Source organism: Sparus aurata, chromosome 6 (genome assembly GCF_900880675.1).
Source record: "Sparus aurata chromosome 6, fSpaAur1.1, whole genome shotgun sequence".
Taxonomy (NCBI): domain Eukaryota; kingdom Metazoa; phylum Chordata; class Actinopteri; order Spariformes; family Sparidae; genus Sparus; species Sparus aurata.
The window spans coordinates 15,916,000-15,941,650 of NC_044192.1; the positions used below are offsets into that span (position 1 = coordinate 15,916,000).

Below are 25,651 nucleotides of genomic sequence, written 5' to 3' on the forward strand. Positions count from 1 at the left end.
TGGGGAGTACCACTGATTATTTCAAAAAGTAACATAAAGCCATTTTTGGCTCTATATTTCACTCAGTGGCTAACTTGCATGGTGGGTAATATGAGCACCATATTTGAAAAGCAGGTTTTGAAAAGCAGTCGACTGGTCTATAATTGCACTTCTATAATGCCATCAAACTCATAATGGACAGTTTCAAAGAAAAAAAAGAAATATCACCTTTTGATTCCAGGCATTCTTGTTCCTTTTCAAAAGTGACATTACCCACAATGCAACCTAGTCACTCAGTGACATCACTGGAGGCAATAAATCAGATTAAATGCAGTTTCCTCTGGAGCCACAAAAGGCTTTATACTACTTTTTCACACATAAAGAAGTACTCCCCAAGACCTGTAAACACACTTTGATGTGTAAAACAGGTGGAGTTACACTCTGTGAAATGTTTCATCAAGTCAGGCACCTTAATCTAAAAATGTTTTAGTATAGAGTTTTTACAGCTGAGCAAAAATCTCTTGTAATTGTTGAAAATCACAGTATTTTTCTCATTTGAGCTCAGGTGTCAGGACAGTAGAAACATTTCTAAAAGATGTCAATAAAAATGAAGAAGGCCACAAACTGTGAATAAATCAAACTACCCAAAAGCTTCCACAATAACAAATGCATGTTGCTGATGTTGGCTGAGAAATACACAAAACAAGGTGTACAGCCTCAGAAGAAACAGAAATCCCTCTGCCATGTTACTGAGTAGTGCTGAATGCTGATGAGACCTGGTTTTGAATCTATTGTAAAATTCTCTCTTCTCTTAACTCTTAATAAGCTAATTAAATACCTCCCAATCACACATCGGAGCCAACGCCCAGGGTAGAGAGGTGTTCTGTTTAGCTATCAAAATATGTGATGACAGAATTTGCAACTGCTGAAAAGATGAAAATAAAGTTGCTAAACTAAGACAAAGGGGAGCTTAAATAGTGGCCAGAGTAGCAGCACAATTAAAATCCATGTAGATACCAATTCCTGTGCATTTGTTTTTAGCCCCACGAAGGGATAAGATTGATATCCTCCTTGAAAACTCTCACTCATCTCACAAGCTGACAAGCACATGTTTCATTATAATATAGAAATGGATTGAGGTATCCATTTCTAGGTAAAAGTAATGCTATAAAATGAAGGCCTTATTAGTACTGGCACTGTAAGGGGGGTATTATTCAAGCACATTTACACAGATTTTATATTACACGTTCTGACATTAGGAGGAAATAAAGGAATGAGACCTGAAAGCAAATGGGGTAAAATATGTATCAAAGAAGGAAAGGGAGCCAAAGCAAGGGTAAGTGCACAAGAAAACATGAAAGAAAATGGGAAAATTATACAAAAGGAGGAGAGAGGTACCACACTCATGTGACAAGTGTCCTCATCATGGACTGGAAGGCTGTATTACTGCCCTCCAGCATGCCTTCAGGCCTTAGCCCAGTTGGCTGGTACGGTCATGTGGAGAGCTAGAATCTCATCCACTCCTACATGCATAGAGGGAACAAGAAGGCAGGTGGAGGAGGAGGAGAAGGAGGAGGAGGAGAGATGCCGCTGCAAGAAACTGGGGACACTGATAGTGACGAAGAGGAGAATGACGTTCAATGCTAGGAGGGATGTTAGGGATACAAACGGTTGAGAGAATGATAGACAGAATAGAAAATAGAAAATCAGGGAGAAAGACAGAAGAGTAAAAAGGTTGGGTTAAGTTGTAAAGAGAAGAGGAAGAAAATGAGGAGAAACTGAAGGAACAGGAGGGATGGATTAAGGAGAGCCGCAGGTGGAATAGGAAGTAAAGTTGCCAGCTCTCCCTCTGGCATATGTCCTTGCCTGCGGGAACACCCAAGGACCATGGAGAGGGCAGCTGGTCCTCCGCCACGTCAAGGCCAGGACATGCCAACCGTAGCTCAATCATGCCAACGTTGGGTGTCCTATGCCAGCAACTGTCCTTGTGCGTAAGGCCCACGTCAAGCTAAACCTCTATGGAATCTCTGAGAATTAAAGGCAGCACTGTTTCTGTGTGCCTTTTGTTTATTTCTGCTCATCATTGCTCTTTCTCCTACCTCCTGGATTGTTTATGCAGCTGCTGTTAGTCCCTGTGTTTTCCGACAGAGTGGCGTTTGGGATGTGTTCCTTATTCAAAATGGGTGATGAATTTGTATGATTAAAAATATCATGGTTAGATTTTGGCATCTTTCAGCTAGGCAGAGGAGTTGTGGCTCCTTAATAGACCAAATAAGCTTAAGCATTTTTAAATGTAATTTGGTAAATAACCACAATTCTAATATTTCCTTAACTTGAGCAAAACAAAAACAAAAAACAAAAAAACAGTCAGCTCTAGCTTGGCGAGGCAGTGTTTTTGCCATTTTTAGTGTTTCAACTTTAAAGCACTTACCATGAACCATTAAATATATAGTCATCAGCACTCTTAAACAGTCTTAAGTCTTAAACGTTATCTTAAAACTGCATAATACATTTTGTTGCACTGTTTCCAGCTTGTCTTTTACTTTAAGTTGTTTAGGTTAGTGTTTGTCCGTTGCTGGGAGCCTTTTCTTCCAAACACTTAGCAGACAGTGCAGATGAGGCTATTTGTTCCATCCCCTCATTAGCCAATGACAGGCAGTGTCTTCCTGATGTAATCATTGGTCATTAGGGAAAGGCATTAATTCTGTTATTTACCGCAAACTCGGTATAAAGTATTTATACTCTTGACTGTGTCTGTGAGACACACAGCTGAACATTAACCAGATATGTCCAATTACTAGGTGAACATGGGCCAGCAGTCTGATTGGGTTTTAATGATTAATGAGATTTTAGCTGACTTTCTCTCCAACCCTCTCAGCTGGAACCTCTGGCTCATAGCAGCTGCAGCTAAATGGACAAATAAAATATATCTGAGCCTGAATAAAATCAATAATCATTGTTTCTCAAGAAATTGTGGTTTGAAAATATTGAGCTGCTTAAGCAAACGTTGAAAGCAGATGTATTACTCATTCGCGTCTGCAATGTTCAACCACATTTCGACGGACTGCTTAAAAAACAAATAGAAATGACTCAATTTAAAATTACATAGCCCAACATTTTGCTTCAAAGGGCTTTACAGCCTGTACACCATAAAGTTCAACACCCTCTATTCTTAGACACTCAGTGCAGATAAGAAACTTCCCTACGGGACAGACAGACATGCAAAAGATGTTGCATGTACAGAGTAGACAAGGACAAAAACAGGAAAATCACACCATCGAGAAATAAATGGAAATTCAAGGTAAATAGATTTATTTTGCTGCTGTATTTTGTTAGTGTTTGAGCATTTGTCAGTCATCGTAAAAAGGGCACATTAAAACTGTTTATTAGCATTATCTATCAAAACCTCGTTAGCAAACGGACAAGAGCAGTTCATTAGACGGAGAGTGTGAGGGCTACAATTTCAACAAGCCATTAATGTGATTAACTGCACTGCCGATACAGAATCTCCCTCAACAAATTTCTGCAAGTGCCGAGCAAAGAAACCAACAAGAAGAAAGTACAATTCAGAAATGTCGAAATGTCAAGCTATCCTTTTAAATCTAATCCTGGTTGGAGGCTTGTTTAGACGCGGAACAGCAAGCCTGCAGTCAGTCTATTTTGGGGCAAATAGCACAGACCGAGGTGTCTGTTTAGCAGCAAGTCAGAGGCATTATGTTGCGTGTGCTTTTGACATGCCGTGTTGTGTGTGTGTGTGTGTTACAGAAGGTGAGTGTACCTGACATGCTGTTCTTTAGCTGTGTGTGTAGGTGTCAAGTACACTCTCGGTACTATATAGCAAGACCCCAGGGAGACTAGTTTACAGCTCAGTGCCAGCTAATGGGGATCCGAATGAACCAAATGTGACCGAAAAGGCTTATCTTCTACTATCTATCTTCTACTTAATCTGCTGATTAACACTTACTTAAGCATAGTTTAGCAACACATTTGATTGATGTTGTCCAAATTTTGCTCATTTCCTTTTATCAAACTAAAATGAATATCAGGATTGTGTGATTATGTCAAAAAGGTCATTATAAATAAGGACAGTAAGAATTACACAATCTCAGACGTGTCCGGACCTATGAGTATCAGTGTCGTTATGATGATCTGTGTGTGTGTGTAAACAGAAAACAGTGCTTTTTCCACATAAATATGAATAGTCACACTATATGCTTTATTGCTTGTATTACCGTGCGATTTGACAATTGGGGTAGTAAATGGAGTGAAGCTCGGGGAAATGCCGATAAATAAGGACTGGGAATTGATGAAAAGGGGAGACACAGAAAGACTCGAGGACATTGTGAAGTGAGATGAGTGAAAATCCTGTCAGAGAATCGGAGCCAAAGAGTAAGAATCCCCAAGTGGCGGAGAGAGAGAGCACCCTCACTTTTCTCCCCCAAGTCTCTCCTTCCAAGTATGCTTTGCCTGGTGTTACCATGGTAACACTGAGTCTTCCACAAGCTGACCACATGCACACGCTCGCACACTCGCACATACAGTAAGTGTGTGTGTGTATGCAGTTTCACACATTTACTGTAGCACCTGCACAGCCTCGTGCACAGCTTCGTACAGACATGCACACAAGTTATATTGAAAAGGCTCGACTGATAACAAACACACTCCAGCTTCGAGAGGCAGAAAAAAATCACAGCAATTTAATCAGCAACAAACTTGACAGTTGATTGTTTTTCCAAGCAAAAAATGAGAAATCTCTGGTTCCAGCTTTTTAAAAAATTAAGGTTTGCTGCTTTTATGTTTGTTTTGTGACATTAAATTAAATATCTTTGGGGTTTGGATTGTAAATCGGACTAAACAAAAAATTTGGGCATGTCGTTTTCTGATGTTTTATTGATCACACAATGAACAGCCTAATCAGGAAAAAGCCAGCATGGTCATAGAAATTCTGTGCCCATCGTTGCAGTCACGTAGAAATGTGGATACTGAAATTTTCAGTGAACCGGAGAAAAGCACAGCTCCAAATGTACAATTAAATATCCAAATTTAACAAATGTCCAGATTGCAATGGGCTGAGCCGTATGCCTGAAATAAGAACATTCTCGAATCTGATTCCATCTATCTCATCTCCTACCCTCCCACACAGAGCAACCCCTTCACCTGCTAGCCGGTCAATTATCACTAGCAGCTATTTCAAGCCTTACATTGGTCGCACTGCACTGAAGGAAAGAGAATCTCATTGATTGAATAGAGCACAGAGCAAACAGCATACACTATTTGTTCTTAAGTTGTGTTCAGCTGAAGAATTGAGAGTCTTTATTTACCGTGAGAGAAAACACAACTATAAAATGGATAAAATCATAAATGTGATAGTCCTAAAATGGCTTTAAATCATCACAACAACTAATGAGAGAAAGAAAACCACAGGAGGAAAACAAGCACCGTATATCTATTGCACCAAATATCAGGATGAAAATAGACCTAAACATTAAAAAATCTCTTCCTCCGCCTCTCTCCAGCCCCCAGATAAGGAAGGTGGTCTGCCAAAGCAGGTGGGCAACAAGACAGAGTGCGGTCTGCTGGGATTGGTCTTGGACCTGAAGCGGGATTACCAGCCAATAAGAAACCAGATCCCAGAAGAGAAGCTTTACAAAGTCTACACCTTCAATTCTGTCAGGAAGTCAATGAGCACTGTCGTCAAATTGCCCGATGGGAACTTCCGCATGTACAGCAAAGGAGCCTCTGAGATTGTCCTCAAAAAGTGAGTCTGGTTTTGTGATGACAATGAGATAACTGAGATAATGATTGCAGCATGCAACCTTGTTCTACAGTACTATGATATAATCAAGTGCTGATTTTTTTACCAAATGTATAGCAAATCAAGTACATAATGTGCTTGAGGGTATAACCTCTTGCAGTAAGCAGTGAGTGTGGGCTGAGATTCCACTAGAAGGTCACCCAATCGTGACACTTGACAGTACATTACAACGGCACAGCAACAAATGAGTTACTGTGAGAAACAGACCAGAGGCAGTTATCAAGCTTCCTCCACAAATTTAAGAAAGGAGCAGAAATTGACATTTTTTACAATGATGGACATTAAAATGAAACATGAAATTAAAACGAACAACAATGTCCTGTTGGTTTCTCAGTCATTGTCAGCTGAACACAGTTAACATAAACACAGATATGGATTAAAATAGATTAATTTCAGCTAAAATTTAAGGTTTTATGCATGTTTGTATCAAATTTGTGTCATTTTTTTTGTAAATGGCTTACAGTAGGTGAATTGGACTCAGATCTAAATGTTGCACTTAGCATTATCTTAGCTATTGAGCTTATGAGAAATCAGCTAACTGTTGAGCTACAAGCTCACCTCAGAGCCCATTTAGTAGCTGTTATTCAGCTTTCAGTTATATCACAACTTTCGTCAGCAGATGGAGTTAAAAAATCAAAAATATTTTTTTTGATCTGTGAAGAAGCGTGATGTTGTTTTTAAAGCAATGGTTCTTTTCTTTGGGAAACTGCCCTTATTCATTTTCTTGCCAAGAGTTACATGAGAAGACTAACACCACCCTCATATCTGTCCGTGGAATATTAAGCTACAGCCAGCAACCTATGAGCTTAACTTAGCACAAAGTGGCAGATTGTTGTTTTCAGACCTTGGTTTCTCAACAGATTAAACAAGATGGATTAAGTGGTTTAATTTGTGGGCTTAAGGGTTGCTGGTAGGTGTACTGCCTTTGGATAGAGTTAGGCTAGCTGCGCCCCCCTTATATAAGTCTTTCCCTAAGCTAAGCTAACCGGCTGCGGGCTGTAGCTTAATATTAAATGCACAGATATGAAAATTCTTCTCACCAATTTCTTGAAAAGAAAAAGGGAATAAGCATAATCCCCAAACTGTGAAGCAGTTCCTTGAAGTGTGCCTATTTGTCCAGCATTGATGAAGCACTGATAATGATAACTTAGACCAAAAAATATTTTCTGTTAATTCAAAGTCACAAATTCATTTAACATTCAATATTGTATTAAATGGATGCATCGGCATATGGAGTTTTTTATGCTGTGTCACCTTGCCATACTTACTCTGACGATCCAACCACTTCACCCTTGATCACAGATGCAGCCATATCCTGAACGAGGTTGGAGAGCCGAGGCTTTTCCGTCCACGGGACAAGGACGAGATGGTGAAGAAGGTGATCGAGCCAATGGCATGTGATGGCCTGAGGACTATCTGTGTGGGGTACCGTGACTTCCCCGGTGATCCTGAGCCCGCCTGGGACGATGAGAACAGCATCCTCAATGACCTCACAGCCATCTGTGTTGTTGGGATCGAGGACCCCGTCCGACCAGAGGTAGGAGGGAGTGAGATGTTTTGGTAGCATTCTGAATGTGGATGTCAAATACAGTGTGCATGCAGCTGTACAGCATCAGCGGCTTGCTGGCTGGTGTGCTCTCATCAAAACGTTTATCTAAAGGTTTAACATAATAATGAGATCTCTGTCCTTTCAACAGTTTTAATATTTTCAAGATTTATCCATTATCTCTACTGTTTCACTTGTGTATGCTGCCCAAGCAATGATACAGTGCAACTGTCCAAACTTATATACGTAAACTGTGAGGCATGACATGGGTATAGATATGAATACATTTAGATTACTTTCTAAATTGAACCTGAAATGCGATTATTAATAAGCCTCTTAAAGCACTATTTGTGGGTCCTCGATTTCAAAATCATGTGATTATTAATAAGCCTCTATTCATTTGGCAAAGTTAATTCAGTTTTTTCCTTAAAAGCCCATCATTAGACACATAAACAGTTGTTTGGAGTTTAGTTACATCAGACCAGCTCCTCTCATCACTTGCATTAAATCGCTTGTATATAAAAAGCTGGAGCAGCGGGGACAAAGAGCAAACAAAGCAACAAGACTGTGGCGACAGTAGCAGCCTGCAGCTGGCAGGGAGAGATCAAGTGTTATTTGAAAGACTTGACATTAGGGTGCGTGTATGATCAATTGCTTCACTGATGATTATTGATTCATGAAATGCACACTCAAGACTGACTGATGTGCGCTGCTCAGGTTTTGTACACTAATAATTTATTTTAATGTGCAGTTGCTGCTTGTGTTTACTGTATCATACAGATAATATTTTAATACACCGGTTTGTTTTATTTGATCTTAAAATACGCAATTTCTGGGTGAGACACGGCTCTAGAAAAGTATAGAAACATAGTCTACTCTACACATATTGAGGTGTGGACTCAGACCATAAGCAACTCTTGAAAAAGGTCTTCTGACCAAGCACATTTAGTATACTTAAGTACTGGTGCCGCTACTTTACTTACTATTTTTAATTACTATTTTTATTTAATACATTAGCTCCAATATATTTGTATCTACATATACATTTATGAGGGGAAAGTATCCGTGTACAGTAGGAAAACTGACCTGTCTTGACAGCTTGTGTGCAGGTACAAGGAAGCAGGAAGCTAACTGACTACTGCATTATTCAACTTCCTCCTTTCATCTTTTTTTCCATCCCCCTCCTCACTCTGAAACCCATCGTGTTTTTTTCATTTCCACCTCTCTCCACACTGTAGGGTTTAACTTTCACCCCTCTCTGGTTTCTCGTTTTTCTTCCTTTGACTTTCTCTGCACCTGCCTTCCTCTCTCCTCATGCCTTTATTGTCTCATTCTGTCGGGAGCCAAGTTATGTAAACAGCTGAACAGACCAAGATTAAAATAAAATCATGTTCAAAGTAAATAAGTCCACAATCTTAGGAAGAACTAGTCTAGTGAGAAGCTTTTTTTTGTATCACAGTGTTATCAAAGCTGAATATTTAAACAAACTGCAATATAGATTTGTCCAGAGAAATGGAAATAAAGAGTAAAAGTGGCAAGAAAAGTTCAGGACAAAACATACACACAAACATATCCTGCAACATTTGTGGATATATTCACTTGCATCACTCGCAGCAGGCTTCTGGCACAGCAGTCATCTAACATCTGACATTTTCAATAACTGGTGTGGAAAAGCAGTGCTCTGAGCACCCCTGCACTCCAGTGACATCTTTCCAGATCTCTAAGTAAGGACCAGTTAATAGTGGAAATGAGATGACTTTCCGTTGTGCTAAAAAGGTCACACAGAGTTGCAAACATGTTTTTGGCTGGTTTATGAGTCGCCCAATTTCTTCCTCCAGAATGTAACTAGCAGCTCTGTAGGGTTGCCCCCAAAGAGACCAGCGAGGAGAGAACGAAAAGAAGAAGGAAAGATAGAGGAAGATACACAGATTCAAAATCAGACTCATGTCAGAGGGATGACGGACCGCAGGAGAAGGAAGACGAGTAAGGAGAGAAACAGGAGGAAAGCAAGAGTGTAACCAGATCCGTATTAGAGACACAAGAGGCTTGTTTTCCAGTCTCACCCACTAGCCTCCTACCCTCTCCCTTTGTCGGGCCAGATTGTATTTTTAATAAGCCTCCACTCTTCTCCTCTTCTTCTTTCCCCCTCTCTCTACCTCCTCTTTCGGGTGACCAGTCAAGTAGAGCAGTGGGAATCTGAAGGAAAGGAGAGTAAAACAGACAGCAGGGATGACAGATAGGCAGACTGGAACTTGATATCCTGATAACAATGACTTGGTGATAGCAGGCTGTAATATCTTGCTCCACTTGTAACAATATTTACTCCAAGGGCTTCTATGTTATATCAGATCACATTACTTCAAACTAACTAATGAATTAATTTGTCTGTAATTGCTTATCATTTACCACAAAACCAGCGTCTGTATATATACTGAAGTTAATGGCCACTAAGCGCATTTGTATGAATAATATTGTCATCACTTTCAGGATATATCCGACCAGAAACACCATTTTTGGGTGAACAAAAGGACAACATGCTTAAACAAAGTTTGTGTGTACAGTGGAGAGAGTCAGCTTACTGAATAAAGACTCTTGATTTTGCTACTGATGGAGCAGGTTTAAGTATTTAGCATTAAATCAGAATTTTCACTTTTTGCACATAATCCTGATTCAGAGCTATCTATGACGATCCATACAACAGAATTATAAGATGTGAAATTCATTTAGTAGAATTACATGATATGTTTTTGCATGTTTAACCTCTACATGTATGCCATTAAAGACCCGCCCTTCTTCAGTGCTTAATCAGCTCCCTTTAAATTAGTAATATCCCTCTGCAGCTTGATTCGACAGTTTAGTTTTCAATATGTTTCCACATTGCTGGGGATGTTTTTTTTTCATTTTATGTTGTACTTTGCATGTGTGTTTATGAGTACAAGCGTGCTCCCATGTGTATGTGCAATATGCCCAAGTGTCTGTGAGTGTGAAGTGGAAACTGTGCATATTTCTGGCTCTGTGTGGTGTGTGTGTGTGTGTGTGTGTGTGTGTCAGAGAGAGAGAAAAAAAAGTCTTAGGCCTGTGTACATGTGCAAATGGATGTGAGTCGCTGTTACTGTATGTGTGCACACGTTTGTTTATGTGTGGGTTTGGAGAGCAGTGCTCGCCTACATTGACCTTTGTCAGGAGGAAGATGTGTTTCTGAATAAATACTCTGCTTTTTGCTCGCTGGATTCAGCACAGATCAATCTCCATACAGTAAAATCTCCCCATTATTCTACTCTAGACGACTATCTGGAAGGAAATGAGCTCAGATATGCTTGATTATACTGTGTATGTCATTTATGCAAAAAGAGATGGAATACTGTTTGGATAAAAATGTTTAATGAAACTACTGGTGGATTTTTTGTGGTATATGAGAAACTTGTATGTGTATATTGTTTGTACTACTATGTTATAATCAATCAATCAGTCTGGCTTGCTCAATAGATTATCTTCTCTGTTCTTCTCAGCCCAACTGAGCTGGTGAGCTTGTTGGAGTATTTAGCCACAAAGAGACAAATATTTGTCTCCAGAGTTGGTGCATACCAAAATAGGGCTCAAATGACTGATATTGGACTAATATTCATCAGGTTGCGAGAAAGACAACTACATATCAATGCTAATGTTGCTCCAGATGTACTGAATGTTAACATAGCATGTTTTGCTAAGTTTGTTGAAGAAAGTGATAACATTTCAATTTTGTATGATACAGGACTTAGAATTTCAATGTTGTATTCACAGCGCTGCCCCTAAGTGTCTGACAACACAAAAAATGACTTGTACAGGTTTAAGTTATTTGTGTGATGACTGTCTACACACATAACCTAACTGTTTTGTGCACATGTCTATGCATCACTCTTTAGGTGCCCGATGCTATCATAAGGTGCCAGCGCGCCGGCATCACAGTGCGCATGGTGACAGGAGACAACATTAACACAGCCAGGGCCATAGCCATCAAGTGCGGTATCATCCACCCAGGAGAAGACTTCCTCTGCATCGATGGCAAAGAGTTCAACCGGAGGATCCGCAATGAGAAAGGAGAGGTACAGTAACCACTGTCAGAGTGAGCCAGAGAGGCTGAGCTCAGGTAGAAGAACTTTCCTGAGGCTAAATCACGAACACCTGTCTTTTCTTTCTGTTTGTGTTAGGTGGAGCAGGAGCGGATTGATAAGGTTTGGCCTAAACTGCGAGTTCTGGCCAGATCATCCCCAACCGACAAACACACACTCGTCAAAGGTGAACAAATCTCACTTTTTTGTATTCATTACTGCTGATCTTGGTTTAACATTTGCAGATGTTTGGGATTTGCAAAGGCAGTAAATAACCGCTCCTGTTTTGATAAAGATTGCTTGCGTTTCAGGGTGCTTTAGTCAATATATGAAACCTGCTGTGTGTGCTGCTTTGTTTACGTGTGTGTGTGTGTGTGTGTGTGTGTGTGTGTGTGTGTGTGTGTGTGTGTGTGTGTGTGTTTGACAGGCATTATTGACAGTACTATGGTGGACCAGAGGCAGGTGGTGGCTGTGACAGGAGATGGGACCAATGATGGACCTGCACTAAAGAAAGCTGATGTCGGCTTCGCCATGGTGAGCAAACCCCATTATCTTTCTTTATTTTTTCGTTTGTTTTGTTTTTATCTCATACTTTTACTGCCTTGCTTGGTTCCTTTTGAGGCTGATCTTGGTCAACATTTGCAGATGTCTTCTTCACCTCTGCAGTATTTAGGGTTTCTTCTCAGACACACTGCCTCTGGCTGCATAGATGAGGAGCTCCCCCTAGTGGATTCCTGTGACCACACAATTTCTCTGCAGTACATTATACTTTTCCAGACGACAGAAAGAAAAAAATTACAGTACTGATTCTGTTCTCCTTGTAACTTACAGGTTTATATTTATTTGTTTTATTGCTGTGGTGCTATTTTCTCATTTTCTGCTCCCTTCACAAATTAAATTGTTTTGCTCACCCAGGGCAACATTTCCTCCTTGGTCCAATAACGTAATGCGGTGGTTCCCAGGCTGTATTGTCATGACTCCACAGCCCTGTCAGATGAGCTTAAGTACCCCTTCATTGTCAACGTCTGTCTCGTTGTCTAAGGGATTTTAGACTGGTTGTTAGTTAGCTTTATTAATGAATTAAGAGTTGACATAGTTAAGATAAGTTGTCATTCAAGGGAGTGATGGCAGTGTGGATGTTTAGGCCTAGTCTCTCTATTTAATGATTTTTTTTCAAACAGGTTCGGCAACGTTCCGCCTGGTTTGGCATAAACTTGTAGCTCTTTATTTCGACTTGTGCTCAAACTTGTTATCTACCTCTTATACACACAGAGTCACAGCATGTTACATTACAGCTGACTAAGGTTTGATGAAGGTTTGTCCACTGTAGCTGTAGCTGGTAGTCAAAGGTTTCCTGTGGAGTTTCTGATTACAAGTAGAGCTACTGAGCAGACTTTTTTATTTGTGAGTCCCAGTTTTGTTTGTCTCAGCGCCCAAGTGCCCGCAGGTGATGATATAAACATTTCTGCTGATGGTTTCACACTGTTCCACTTACCTACAAGAGGTGGTAATGTGTTGAGAAACGCAGCAATGCATCAGCAGCTATTGGTTGGGAAACTTGCATATAAACAGAGCAGGTTTTAAATCTTCAAGAAAAAATGGCTTTCTAAATGTTTGTGAGGAAAGAAATGTATTTATGCTACTTGTCAGAGCTCAAGGATGCATGCAATGCCCTTTGGTGAGTAGCTCTGCATTTATAATGACTTTTGTTTGTTTTCATTGATTGTGCTGACATCGCTGCAGTCTGTGATTTTAACCTCACATGGATTAATTGAATAGAACACACTTACAAACATGCACTTACATGTAGGATGTCTTTTAGCACATCAAACCACACACACACACACACACACACACACACACACAGATATCTCAGAACTGACTCGGGTCCACAGTCCAGCTTTGTCCAGTGTCTGCAGAGTTCATTTAGACAGATTTCCATAATTGTTTTGTGCGCTGGGTCGGGGAAGAGGCAATATGATGCAATAGATGATCATCAAATTTAGTAACACGATGGCTGTGTACTGGCACGACCTAGTTTCTTTCTGACTGCACCTTTTTCTGCACTCCTCCAGGGTATTGCTGGCACAGATGTGGCCAAGGAGGCATCGGATATCATTCTGACAGATGATAATTTCAGCAGCATCGTCAAGGCGGTAATGTGGGGCAGGAACGTCTACGACAGCATCTCCAAGTTTCTTCAGTTCCAGCTTACTGTCAACGTTGTGGCCGTCATAGTGGCTTTCACTGGCGCCTGTATCACACAGGTCAGACCATGGAGTATATACTATACATGATCACATTTACTTACATACAGTTTTTTTTACAATAACTTTACAATTTACTGAAGAACAGGTGGGGGATAAAGGATCAATTAGATGATAGTACTGGTTAGTAGTTACTTTATCCTCCTCTGGTTGTTTTGAAGTTATTGGTTTTGAATTGCATTTTCCGATACATTTCCACAGGACTCTCCCCTGAAGGCGGTGCAGATGTTGTGGGTGAACCTGATCATGGATACTTTTGCATCTCTGGCCCTGGCGACAGAACCTCCCACAGAGTCTCTCCTGAAGAGGAAGCCATATGGTCGCAACAAGCCTCTCATCTCCAGCACCATGACGAAGAATATCCTCGGACATGGAGTCTATCAGCTCATCATCATCTTCACACTGCTCTTTGTCGGTATGGACTGCAACTTGGCTCTGTAGTACACCAGGGAGTTCTGCACCAAAGTTCATTACTTATACTAATAGTTTATTTTGTTCCCGCTTCAGGTGAGCAGATCTTTGACATTGACAGCGGTCGTAATGCTCCTCTCCACGCTCCTCCATCTGAGCACTACACTATCATCTTCAACACCTTCGTCATGATGCAACTCTTCAATGAGATAAATGCCCGAAAAATCCACGGAGAGAGGAACGTCTTTGATGGCATCTTCAGGAACCCCATCTTCTGCTCTATTGTTTTTGGCACCTTTGCTATGCAGGTAGACAGATGCAGAATTAATTGATTTGATCAATTATTTATTTTGAGTTGATAATTCAAAAGTTAGAGTAATTAGTAAAAAGTGTTTTTTATGTACTTTCATGGCTTGTACTTGTGCTTGTGCTTTGTGCAGATTGTGATTGTGCAGTTTGGAGGGAAGCCATTCAGCTGTCAACCTCTGGACCTGGAAAAGTGGATGTGGTGTGTTTTCCTCGGGCTGGGAGAGCTTGTCTGGGGACAGGTAACATGCAAATCTGTTTCTCTTTCTTTCTGTTTTCCCTCAGTGCTTGTTTTTCTTGGTTTAATTCTCGTTCACCATCTATTAAAAATTTTCTCCTCTGTGCTGGAAGCTTGTCAGCTTGCCTTCTGACACAGTATTCTGTCTTCTCTGTGGGTCAGGTGATAGCCACCATACCCAATAGCAGGTTGCGCTTCCTGCGGAGGGCAGGCCAGTTAACTCAGAAAGATGAGTGTCAAGAGGAGGATGTGAATGAAGAAAATGAGGAGATCGACCATGCAGAGAGGGAGCTGAGGAGAGGACAGATCCTCTGGTTCAGAGGACTCAACCGCATTCAGACTCAGGTGAGGACACAAGAACTCCGTTCCCATGTTGTGATTCGCTGTTTCATTTCACAGAAAGATTTTACTGGATGGATTCTGGCAGAAAGAAAGAATATATGTTAAGTTAAACAGAGTTACTATAAACAGCACTTTTTTAACAACATGTAATAATAAAAATTGATGGTTATGTTTAGGCGCTCAAGCTGCAATTAATATCAACAACATTTGATGCTTTCTGTTTGTCTGTCTGTCATATAATCAGTTTTCAGTAGGAACCGCCTCATTAACTGACATAAAGGAAGTACTAGACTATGTATAATGTTTTTCATGTGAGTCTATAACAGCTTTGAAGTAATTTTATTTGAAGATGATTTATTTAGGTTCATGAAGATGCAGCGCTCTCACTCTCAACTGAGGCTATCACCAGTGTGGACCTGTGGAACATAGATGGAGCAAGTTTGGGGTTAAACACAAACGAACAAAGTTACTGAACTGTTTCTCACTGTGACTGTAACTCTGCACACCGTTATCACTGTGATACATGAGACAGTTTGACCTGTATGTTGGATTTAATTTCATCTCACTGATGTGTCTCTAATGGTTCAGGGTGAAGCTATCCCACATCAAGATACCGTGAACCAGCATCCTACAGAGGCAGCCAAATATCATTAACAGATAATAGAAATACAGGTTTTCAGTATTAGAGTAAAACTGTGGTTTCGCTATGGAATCAATAGCCAGACCGACAGAAATAAAACCCAAATTGTACTAAACTGAAGTTTTTTTCTATAACCTGTAAAGTAAAGTGAGTGGATACCTTGAAGGATGTAAATGACTGCCTCTGTACGCTATACATCGACTAGCAACTCTTTTAAAGGGTCAGCTCACCCAAATTAGCAAACTAATTTTCTATCTTACCTTTTTTATGGTATTTAGCCATGCAGAAGGTTTTGGTTTTATTTGTGTAGGTTTCGAGATTTCTTACATCAAGAACCGAATACAAAGGAGGTGAATGTAAATGTAGTGCTGTGGTGATTACAACATTGGAGAAATTACAGTTAAAATGTTCAGCAGAAGCAACAACAGAAGTTTTTTTTCTTTTTATTTGTCAATGCTGTGAGCACCTCAGTTAAAAATGAATTCATGTCCTTTGTCTTTGGGTGGTGGCTGAAATCTTTTAAGGTAAGAAAAGACGTATTTTCTAATTTGGGTGAACAAACCTTTTCAGTCAAATTCAGCATTTCGTAGATGGGATACTTCACCCTGACCTTTCGCTGTCCCCCCTCATTGAGACACTTTGTGCTCCCTCTACCACCAAAGTCACCCAGCCAGTCGACCTGTGTTGCCATTTAGTCCCTGTCACTCTGAGCAGCCATTTGTCCTCTCCTGTCCCGCTCTTCTCCCACAGATTGAAGTAGTCAACACCTTCAAGAGTGGCACCTCCTTTCAGGGGGCAGGGGCTCTGAGACGCCAATCATCCACCACCAGCCAGACCCAGGATGTAACCAATGTTTCTAGTCCTAGTCACGTGTCCTTGTCCAATGCCCTTTCCTCTCCTACAAGCACTACTGCTGCTACTGCTCCTCCCACTACTGGCCGTGAGTCAGATCTCTGTCAGTCTGCTTCTCTGCTCTCTTTACTTCAGGGGTGCCATCATGTCATGAACAAGAAGTTATTTTTCTCCTCACTTTGTATGGCTTATTATTCTTGAATTCTTGAAGCAAATTACTTCACAGATGGCATCCCTGAAGATTGTTTTTTTTTTTTTTCTTTCTTGCTATCTGCTTTTTTCATTTCCTCTCTTTCTTCTGTCTTTTTTTGCTGTTCATACTGGATTTCAAATTCATCTTGATATCTCCTCCCATGCTTGGGTGTACTGTCCTCTCATTGGTGAATGTGTGTTTGTTTCCTCAGAGTGCTAGGAGCGCAGGACTAAGGGTGATACCCACGGCGTGACATTTCAGGTTGTGAGTTTGTCTCCCTCTGCTCACCTCCCCCACATCCATCATCCCACCCTCCAATCCTTCCATTTTTATGTATTGACAGACCTTGATGTGAACTAATTCCAGTCAACTCACCAAGGGACTGAGTAAACATTCAAGTATACGTTGCAATGTTGTCTTATTTTGTCTGTGAGTTTGTATACTGACGAGGCAAATCACACTGAATTTAGCCGAAGCAAATTTTGCCTGCTATGTCGTGTATTCTCCAGCTGACACATGAGAATCAAATGTTCTTTTTTAAATGGGGAACCCAAATGGTGCAACTAAAATCTATCCATAAGGGAGGACTGTCAGTATCAGGGATTATCTCTGCTCTTGTCCACCGCCATCTTCTTTCTCTCTCTTTTACACCGAGACACACACTCTGTCTCTTTATCCACTTGATGAAAATCAGATGTTAAACTCTGCTCAGGGTGTGCGGACAGGAGAATTCCTATTAAGCAGTACTGCACCAATAATTCATCCCGTCTTTGTCGCTTCATACTGTCGGTGTAGTTGACTGTCATGTTGCCATAGTTACGGACATAGATCTGCAGCACCAGCGACAATAATTCAACCCCCCACCCGTTTCTGACACCCCATCAATGTTACTTGTCAGACATCCTGTCACATGCACTCATCCAGACAGGCTCCTCTTATTATTTTTCTTTGTCTGTTCTGTCTCCTTATACCTTATTCTGCCACAGTTAGACAGTAGCAGTGCTACAAATTTACAGTATATACAGTATTCATGTAATGAATCATATGTTTGTAAGTTTTAAAGCAAAACAGTACACTGGGGTGCATATTACATTATTATTTACTAATTGAATATAATAAAAGTGCAAAAAGGCATTTTGTTTTGTACAGCTACACATAGAAAAATAGTTTTTAGATATAGTATATAATATTATAATAGAAAAATATTTTTAGATGGACAATGAAGCAATTTGGATTCAAATTTTCAGTGGTTGAATGATTGATCAGAGAGCAATTTTAATCAAACCACTAAATTGTCAAAGTCATTAATCAACCAAAAATGCGCAACATTCACTTACTTTGTAAATGTGAGGATTTAATGTTTTGCTTTGAGAGAGATCACCTTCAGATTTTGGATGCTGTGATGAGCATTTTTCAGTATTTACAGGCATTTGAACATCCAAACACGAATCTGACAACTATTCAGCCATCAGAATAATCATAAACTGCAGGCCTAAAAATATACTGATACATACAGTACATATATTCTCACATTAGTGATCCTGAATAACTAATTTTTACTTAACATTTTTTAGATTCACCTCAATTTTAGTATGTACACTAAGGTTCAAGTTATTTGTGCATGTAGATTGATTTGCAGTAGACAACAAGGCATCCACCTGGATGCATGTTTTAAAACAACACTGACAGGAGACAAACATAATAAAACATGATAAATGTACTAATAGCTCCACTAATCAGTACTTCTGAGAGGAACATGAAATAATTAGCCACTTAAAAAGCAAACAAATAAGATAAGATTCTGTTTTCACTAATTAACTTAATAGTTAATAAATAAACATTGCTTCTAATTTCATCCAAACCATCTGTGTGTATTTTATAGGTTTGTTAGCACTGGAATTACATTTGCAACAATAAACATTATATTAATATGGGTTCAGCTCACAAAAGTCCTTAACAACAACACACAATATAATCCTACAGAAGTAGTTTTGTGAAGTCAACTGGAGCCTTGTTGATGCAACCACGATGACATGATGTCCCTTTTGTATGTTTCACATAAACCCCAGTGTACTAATATAGTCAATCAAAATCAATTCTCTTTGAACGCATCAAAGTATGTTACTAGAACTAAATTTCAGCAGATTTCTTACATGCAGACAATGATTTGATTAAACACTTTCCAACACTGGAAAGAACTGATATACAGATACTATCCTTTCTAACTAATGTGTTTGGGGCCTATACTTGAGTGTTTACTTAGATGTGCATGGAGTTGAAAAACATGCTTTGACCGTCAGACCTCTGACAGTAAACTTATTATTTTCATTATTCACCTCCACATGTTTCGTGTCAGAAGTCTGTGTGCCAATGTCCACTTCTTCACCGTCCTGTTGTCTTGTTGCATGTGGTTTGTGTTTACTTCCTGTGTTCATAATATCTGAACCTACCGTGTTTGCTCGTTGTCCAAATGCCACTGTTTTGTTTTTGTTTTTGGATGTGTCGTGAATTTTTCACTGCAATGCTTGTGTTGAACCAACGTCTTCATGCAGCCTTGAGTTTGACTGTCTCCATTGCCCTTGTTTAGGGCTGTGCTTTACCCACCCTGTGCTATATCCGTGTGTTCGTGTGTCCCATTCAGAGTCTGTGTGGATATTTCCCCAGACAGTGCTCTGGTACCTCAAGAAGTTTTTAAACCACCTGATTGGATCTCTCAGATCTAACCTCCTTCCTTCTTACTGACCTCGTCCACCAGATTTCTTCAAACTTGCATGTGATATTCTCCTTTAATTTTTTCTGTGAGCATTCCATTTATTAACGTGGCTTGTTTCTAGGTATACAGCACATTGGACTAAAGCGTATACTTACAACGAGCGTTTGTGTTGCTTTGGTTTTTCTTGAAATGTATGATTTTGTTGTGTTTATTTTTACGATTGTGTTCCTCACGGCTTTTCTTAGTGCACGCCAAAATATTGAGTGACTTGTGAACTGTAGTCATCTTGTGTGAAAAGCAGAACACAGACTGCAGTTACTTTCTCTCCTGTCCCTCCTCCTCCTCGCCTCAACTGAGAGGTTCTCTCCTTCCCCTCTGTCCCTTCTCTCTCCCAAATCCTTCTTTCCTCTCATCCCAAGGGTCCCTCCAACCCTTCCATTTTTAACTCTGGTGTCACCTCTCATTGTCTTTCTTCTCTTTCCTCCCCCTTTTTTTTTTTTTTTTTTTTACGACAGATCCGTGTTGTGAATGCATTCCGTAGTTCCCTCTATGAAGGCCTGGAAAAACCAGACTCCAGATCATCCATCCACAACTTCATGACACACCCGGAGTTTAGGATAGAAGACTCAACGCCCAACATCCCCCTCATCGACGACACAGATGATGATTCCGCTCGGAGGAGGGGGAAGTTCTCCAGCCAGCCCTCGTCCCCCAACAAGAATAACAATGCCATCGACAGTGGCATCAATCTCACCATCGACACCAGTAAATCGGCCGCTTCCTCCAGCCCCGCCAGCCCTCTTCACAGCTTGGAGACCAGCCTCTAACCATGATCTTAACCTCATCTCTTAATGATATTTCCTTGCAGTCTGGGGGGACCTCCTCCAATTCCCCCAGACCTTTAACTGCAAACCTTACACCTTGTCACCCCCCCAAATTTCACCCAGCTCAATTCTCATTTCCAGCTCCTCCCCTTAAACCCCACATTTACCACAACCACAGGACAGGTCCTGTGGCAAAACCTCCATCTTTGCTCCCCTTAACCTTGAGCTCTTAAAGCTCCCCGCTACTCTCGAAGTGGAGAAAAATCTAAAGTAATATGGCAAGGTGAAAAGAAAAACAAACTTAACATACAATCAAAAAAGCTCAACAAAGCCACAAAACCTACACAGCCATCCTGCTTTTGTGGTTGTATGTGTATGGTGGAGGCAGTGGCGGCGGTGGTGTGTATGACTATATGCGTGTTAGCATGTACTGTATTAAGCGTGCCGCTGACTGCACATATGTATAAACTGTGTCTTTAGTGGCACCGGGAGGAGGACGCTGAGGAGGGAGACACTGCGGAGGAGTAAAAATCACAAAACAGGACAGACTCTAAACTCCCCTTACACTCCCTCTCCTCAACAATAACATTGTCAATACTGATAATAGTTTAAATTAAATCGAACAACATTGTTATTATTCTGATTCTCATTCTGATTATTATTGTTATTATTATTGTTGCTCCTGCATGAATGTACATTACCCAAGTTTTATTTAAAAGGGTTTTGATTTTTTCGGAGTTCTTTCGTTGTGACGGGCTAGGCCTCGCGGTGGACTACTATTTTAAAGACAGCTTCTCTGAGTTCCTGGCCTGCAAAGTTCCCTCTTCTGTGTGGCATGAACATGTACCCGACTGTAAAAATTTATTTCATCCATAAACAGAATTGTGTAACGAGGTGGTAGGGCTCAACTTGCACAGTAGTTTTGCACCTGTCGGAAAAGAGGAACGCAAAATAATATTGATGATGATAGCATTTATGGGATATATTCTATAAATATAAATACATATAAATATATTTAGAGAGAGTTTATCTTTGTTTGTCGGCATGTTGCCTTGTTCCTGCTTCAATGGCTCAAAATACTTTGACTTATTTATGTCTTAAAGAGAATGTAATTTGTTTACAACCTCGTAGAGATAAACTTCCTGGTTTGTAGAAGGAGAGAGGCGAAGCTGGAGCTCAGAAGGACCAGAGCTGTGTTGATGTGTTAATACTGAAAAACCATGTGCTGGAATTTGCCTGCTATCTTTTCAAATATTGTAGATATTTTTAGAGGATTGACAAACAAAAAGAAACCAAAACATAATGGGATACATAGTAAATGTGGAATCTTAGTATTACGCTATATGATTGTTGGGATCAAGTTGGAGTGGCTTGCCTTTTCTTAAACGGAGGCCTCCTTTTTTGTGACAGAGGGGGAATATTTAATTCTTTTTTCACTTCTTCTTCTTCTCTTTTTTTTTATTGTGTTTTTTTTCTGTGCTACAGCGCTGGCCTGGGGTCAGGGCTCAAGTTAAAGGCTGATATCAGGACCTTTACAGTGAACTGTCTCATAGATAAACCTGCTTGTTCAAAGGACTTGATGTTTTAAAAATATGTGTGACCATCGAAAAAGGCTGCGATCGAGTCATATTAGAAAAATCTGCAAAGTTATATTTGGCTTATCTGTGTGTACGGAAATCAGACATTTGTTTTCTTTTTTTGTTTCTGTTTAACAATTTGGAATATATTGTGTTGTTTATTTTCTATCAAATTTTTTTATTTTATTTTATTTTTTCGGTTCCCTTTTTTTTCCTCTCGCAGAGGGACACACGCAGCCCCACAAAGCTGTTGGCATTTTTAACATCTAAGAAAAAAAAAAAAAGGAAAAACTGACAAAAAAAAAAACAGATTACAACAAAAATGGAATGTTGCTTTGACTCTTTTTCTATATATAAAAAAGACGATCCTTTTCTGCACTATCTGGTTATGAATGAAAAACTTCTGTGGTGTAATTCTAGATGTGCTTTTGTGTGTTTTAACCAAGCTTGTCTTCCTGCCGTCACAGAATATACAGTACTCTAGCATCTCAACTGTACTCACTAGTTGTAAACTATTTATTGTGCTTTGACCAATCAGACATTACCAGAGAGAAGTTACATACAGAATGCACATTTACCCTGTCTTATTGCACTCAGAAGGACAAGGCCACTTAACTAGCCTGTACTATTGTTATTTCTATTACTAACCGAAGTCATTGGCAAGCATGACGTGATAGGCTCATTATGCAACTTGAAAAAAAAATTGACGGTTTTTCTACTTTTAAAAAAACTCCTATACACTACTACAGTATATACAATCATTTATCAAGCATCTTTTTTCTTTTTTATATCCTCCTCCTCTGTCATTTCCCAGTCGATTCGTCCATCTGGAGAGGGTGCACAAGCTTTACCAGTCAGCTCAGGCGTGTTGAAACAGTCACATGGACCATTTGAATAAAAATCTGTATTATTTAAGTTGGGGAAAAAAAAAAAGAAAAAAAAAACAGTCTGGATTCTGATCTTCTGCTAACAAGCTGTCGGTTTATTTTGTTTTCCTTTCCAAAGTTTTAACTTGACAGTTTATTTGTTTATTTGTCTGTAAAAAAAAAACAATAAAACAGCATTTTCAATAATAATCATAAAAAAGACTTAAGCCAACATTCTCAAACCACTTTTACATCCAGGAGGACATTCAGCTTTAAGAGGATGCAAAGACGACAAGTTCAAAAATAATCTTTGTAAATACAGCAATGAGTCCACTGAGGACAGAATAAACTCCAATGCGGACTGGTGTTGAAAAACAGGAACTCTTCCTGACTACATCTACCATCATGCACCACGATGAGTCATACTGCCGACGCAGATGTTTGGCTGTATGTAATCGATCACTGCTCCTGTCAGAAACACACAAAACATTGCAATTACATCCAAATGATAACACGTGTTGTAACAACCAATAATTATGTTGACGATGACACCGGCAATGGTGATGATGATGATGATGATGATGATGAAGATGATGATGATGACAATGCTGATGATAATGATGATATCAATGATACTTCTTGCAATATACTCTCACCTGCCTCGATGTACTGTATTTAGCAGCATGCAGTTTGTGGAACAAAGAAAAAGAGAAATGCCAACAGATAACTTTTTGGCATACTTAGCCATTTATGGGTAAGTGATTTAAGTGTTCATCTTGTTTTTATGATATTTTTTTTATCTATACAATAATTGTAAATAAAGAACTCAATGTCTTTGTTCATTTAATACTATGCAAAAAGTCATGCTTTTCTGATTGTTACCCACCCTTAATCCTAGAGTGTGTTGCTGGAATGTTTGTGGTCTCAAAAGTCAGTGAAAACATGTGATGTAAATTATTTTATAGCTTGAGGAAAAAGTTAAATGATGATGAAAATTATTATTATGATACCGTGAGGAGGAGGAAGATGACGATAACGGTGGTGACAGTGATGATGATGATGATGATGATGATGATGATGATATTCATGATGATGATGATGATGATGATGAACTGTGACTCTTGCCGCTTGACTGTCCCATTTACCACACTCCTGACAGGAGCGCAAGTGAAAAACATAATAAAAACAAAAAAACGAAAAATCACTAAATAAATCTCCCAGAGCAGCATGATCCAGCATGGTGTGTCCTGGCCCCGTGTGACATGTCCTGTTCTGATTCGTTGTGCTTCACCTACCAGTGTCCACTTGACTTTGATTGTTTTTCCATTCTCATTGGTCTGTTGGCAAATGGTCCTGCTTGTAGCATATGTGGGGGAGTTTCAGTTTCGATCATATGATGATGTAATATACCTAAAACAAGCGGGTCCCAACCTTTTCACCTCATGAAATGAGGCATTTCTCCTGATGGCGATGATCATGTAATCTGGCTGAGGACTCTTGTTGCATGTCACTCTCCATCTCTCTCCCCCCTTTTTCTCTCTGTCTGTACTGTCTTCTCTCCAGTCGGGATGTAAAAAGTAAAAAAAAAAAAGAAAATGTCCAGTACCATTGAGTTCCAGCAAAGAGTGAATATGAGATTTTTTGAGCACAGATGAAGTAAAACTGTCCAATGTTTCATGAAAAAAGGGTAGATAGATAAAAGACCTGGACTTCACCTCAAAGTTAAATTTCAGTCATTTCACCCTCATTTTGATGGAAAGTCTGCCGAAGTTTCACATTCCATAAAACATTTCTGGAGCTTCAAAATTGCTGTGAAGCTCCAGAAATGTCTTGTGGATTACAAAACTTCACCCGACTTCCCAGCGGCCTGAAGGTGAGAAGATAATGACAACATTTTTTTTTTTTTTTCGGTTTACTTATCCTTTGAGTGCCGGCATAGTGGTTCTCTGAGCTAAATATGCTAATGCTGCATGCTAATTTGCTCAGAATTATAACATCTTGTTGCTAAGCAGATCAAATGTTTCCCATGGCCACCATGTTAGTACAGCTGAGGCTGATGGGAATATCATTAGTTGTGCTGTTTCTGGTGATGAAACAAAGTATTGGACAAGTCAGGGGATCACCAGAGTCAGTAGGATTTATCCTCTGGGGGAACATGAATGTGTTTATAAAATGTCATGGCAATCCTTTAGTCGTCGAGATACAGAAAAGCAGCTCAGATTTATCTTCTGTATTTGTTTAAACTTTTATTTATGTAGGGAAGTTTTTTGTCTTTGTGCAGTGGGTTCCTTTTTCAAGAATGTCCTGCTTATATTCACTCAGGTACAGACATTCACATCTGAAGCTGTCCAAACTGGAGCACTCAAGGATTAGGGGCTTTGCTCAAGGGCACTTCTCCAGTGGAAAAAGGGAGGGGAAAGCATTTGTCTCTCATTTTTCCACTGTTCTTATAGTACATCACTCTTAGCCTACTCAACATCTTACTATAGTGGTCATATTTAATGTTGTGCGATCATCACACCCACACTGAAGTTGCTACATACACAATACTTGTCACACGCTATGAAAACTTCTCTGAGATGTTGCTGTCGTCAGATTAAAAGCAAAATTCCTCCCATTACATAAAAACTACTGATGCCTGCAGCTTGCTAAAGTAGGCTTGTGCGGGATTGATCCCGCCCAGTTTTGATGGGAAGGACGGCGGCGGTGGCGTCTGAAGAACATCATAGCACTGACTTAATCTTCTTTCCATTTAATTTGAAATGGGATGGCGTCTGCCGGCACCAGTATGACTTTAGATTCATTTGAAAAATGGAAAAGCGTTTTGCACAAATATGCTGAGCGTGTTGAGTGACGAGCACAAACTGTTTACGCGTGAGAGAGAGAGAGAGAGAGAGAGGGGTGGATGGATGGATGGATGGATGGATGGAGACCAACCGCCCAAAACTCTTCTAGCATTAGTGAGCAGTTTAGTCAGTGGGGGCACGATTACTG

General features: G+C 40.0%; 1 protein-coding gene across 11 annotated transcripts in view; it reads left to right on the forward strand.

Moving 5' to 3' along the window:
- atp2b2 (ATPase plasma membrane Ca2+ transporting 2) overlaps positions 1 to 23,915 on the forward strand; it is an 86,807-nt gene extending 62,892 nt beyond the window's left edge. For 7 of the 11 annotated variants that reach the window (XM_030419529.1, XM_030419531.1, XM_030419533.1 and 4 more), the window contains 11 exons: positions 5,496 to 5,737; positions 7,097 to 7,331; positions 11,243 to 11,422; positions 11,528 to 11,615; positions 11,856 to 11,962; positions 13,504 to 13,695; positions 13,897 to 14,110; positions 14,203 to 14,414; positions 14,547 to 14,654; positions 14,813 to 14,995; positions 19,906 to 23,915. In XM_030419529.1, the coding sequence (XP_030275389.1) occupies positions 5,496 to 5,737; positions 7,097 to 7,331; positions 11,243 to 11,422; positions 11,528 to 11,615; positions 11,856 to 11,962; positions 13,504 to 13,695; positions 13,897 to 14,110; positions 14,203 to 14,414; positions 14,547 to 14,654; positions 14,813 to 14,995; positions 19,906 to 20,217 (2,073 nt within the window). In that variant the 3' untranslated portion in view covers positions 20,218 to 23,915. Of the gene's footprint in view, positions 1 to 5,495; positions 5,738 to 7,096; positions 7,332 to 11,242; positions 11,423 to 11,527; positions 11,616 to 11,855; positions 11,963 to 13,503; positions 13,696 to 13,896; positions 14,111 to 14,202; positions 14,415 to 14,546; positions 14,655 to 14,812; positions 14,996 to 16,382; positions 16,573 to 16,888; positions 16,942 to 19,905 lie in introns of all 11 variants that reach the window. The other 4 variants (XM_030419534.1, XM_030419539.1, XM_030419540.1 and 1 more) reach the window with 2 other exon arrangements.
- The last annotated feature ends 1,736 nt before the right edge of the window (positions 23,916 to 25,651 follow it).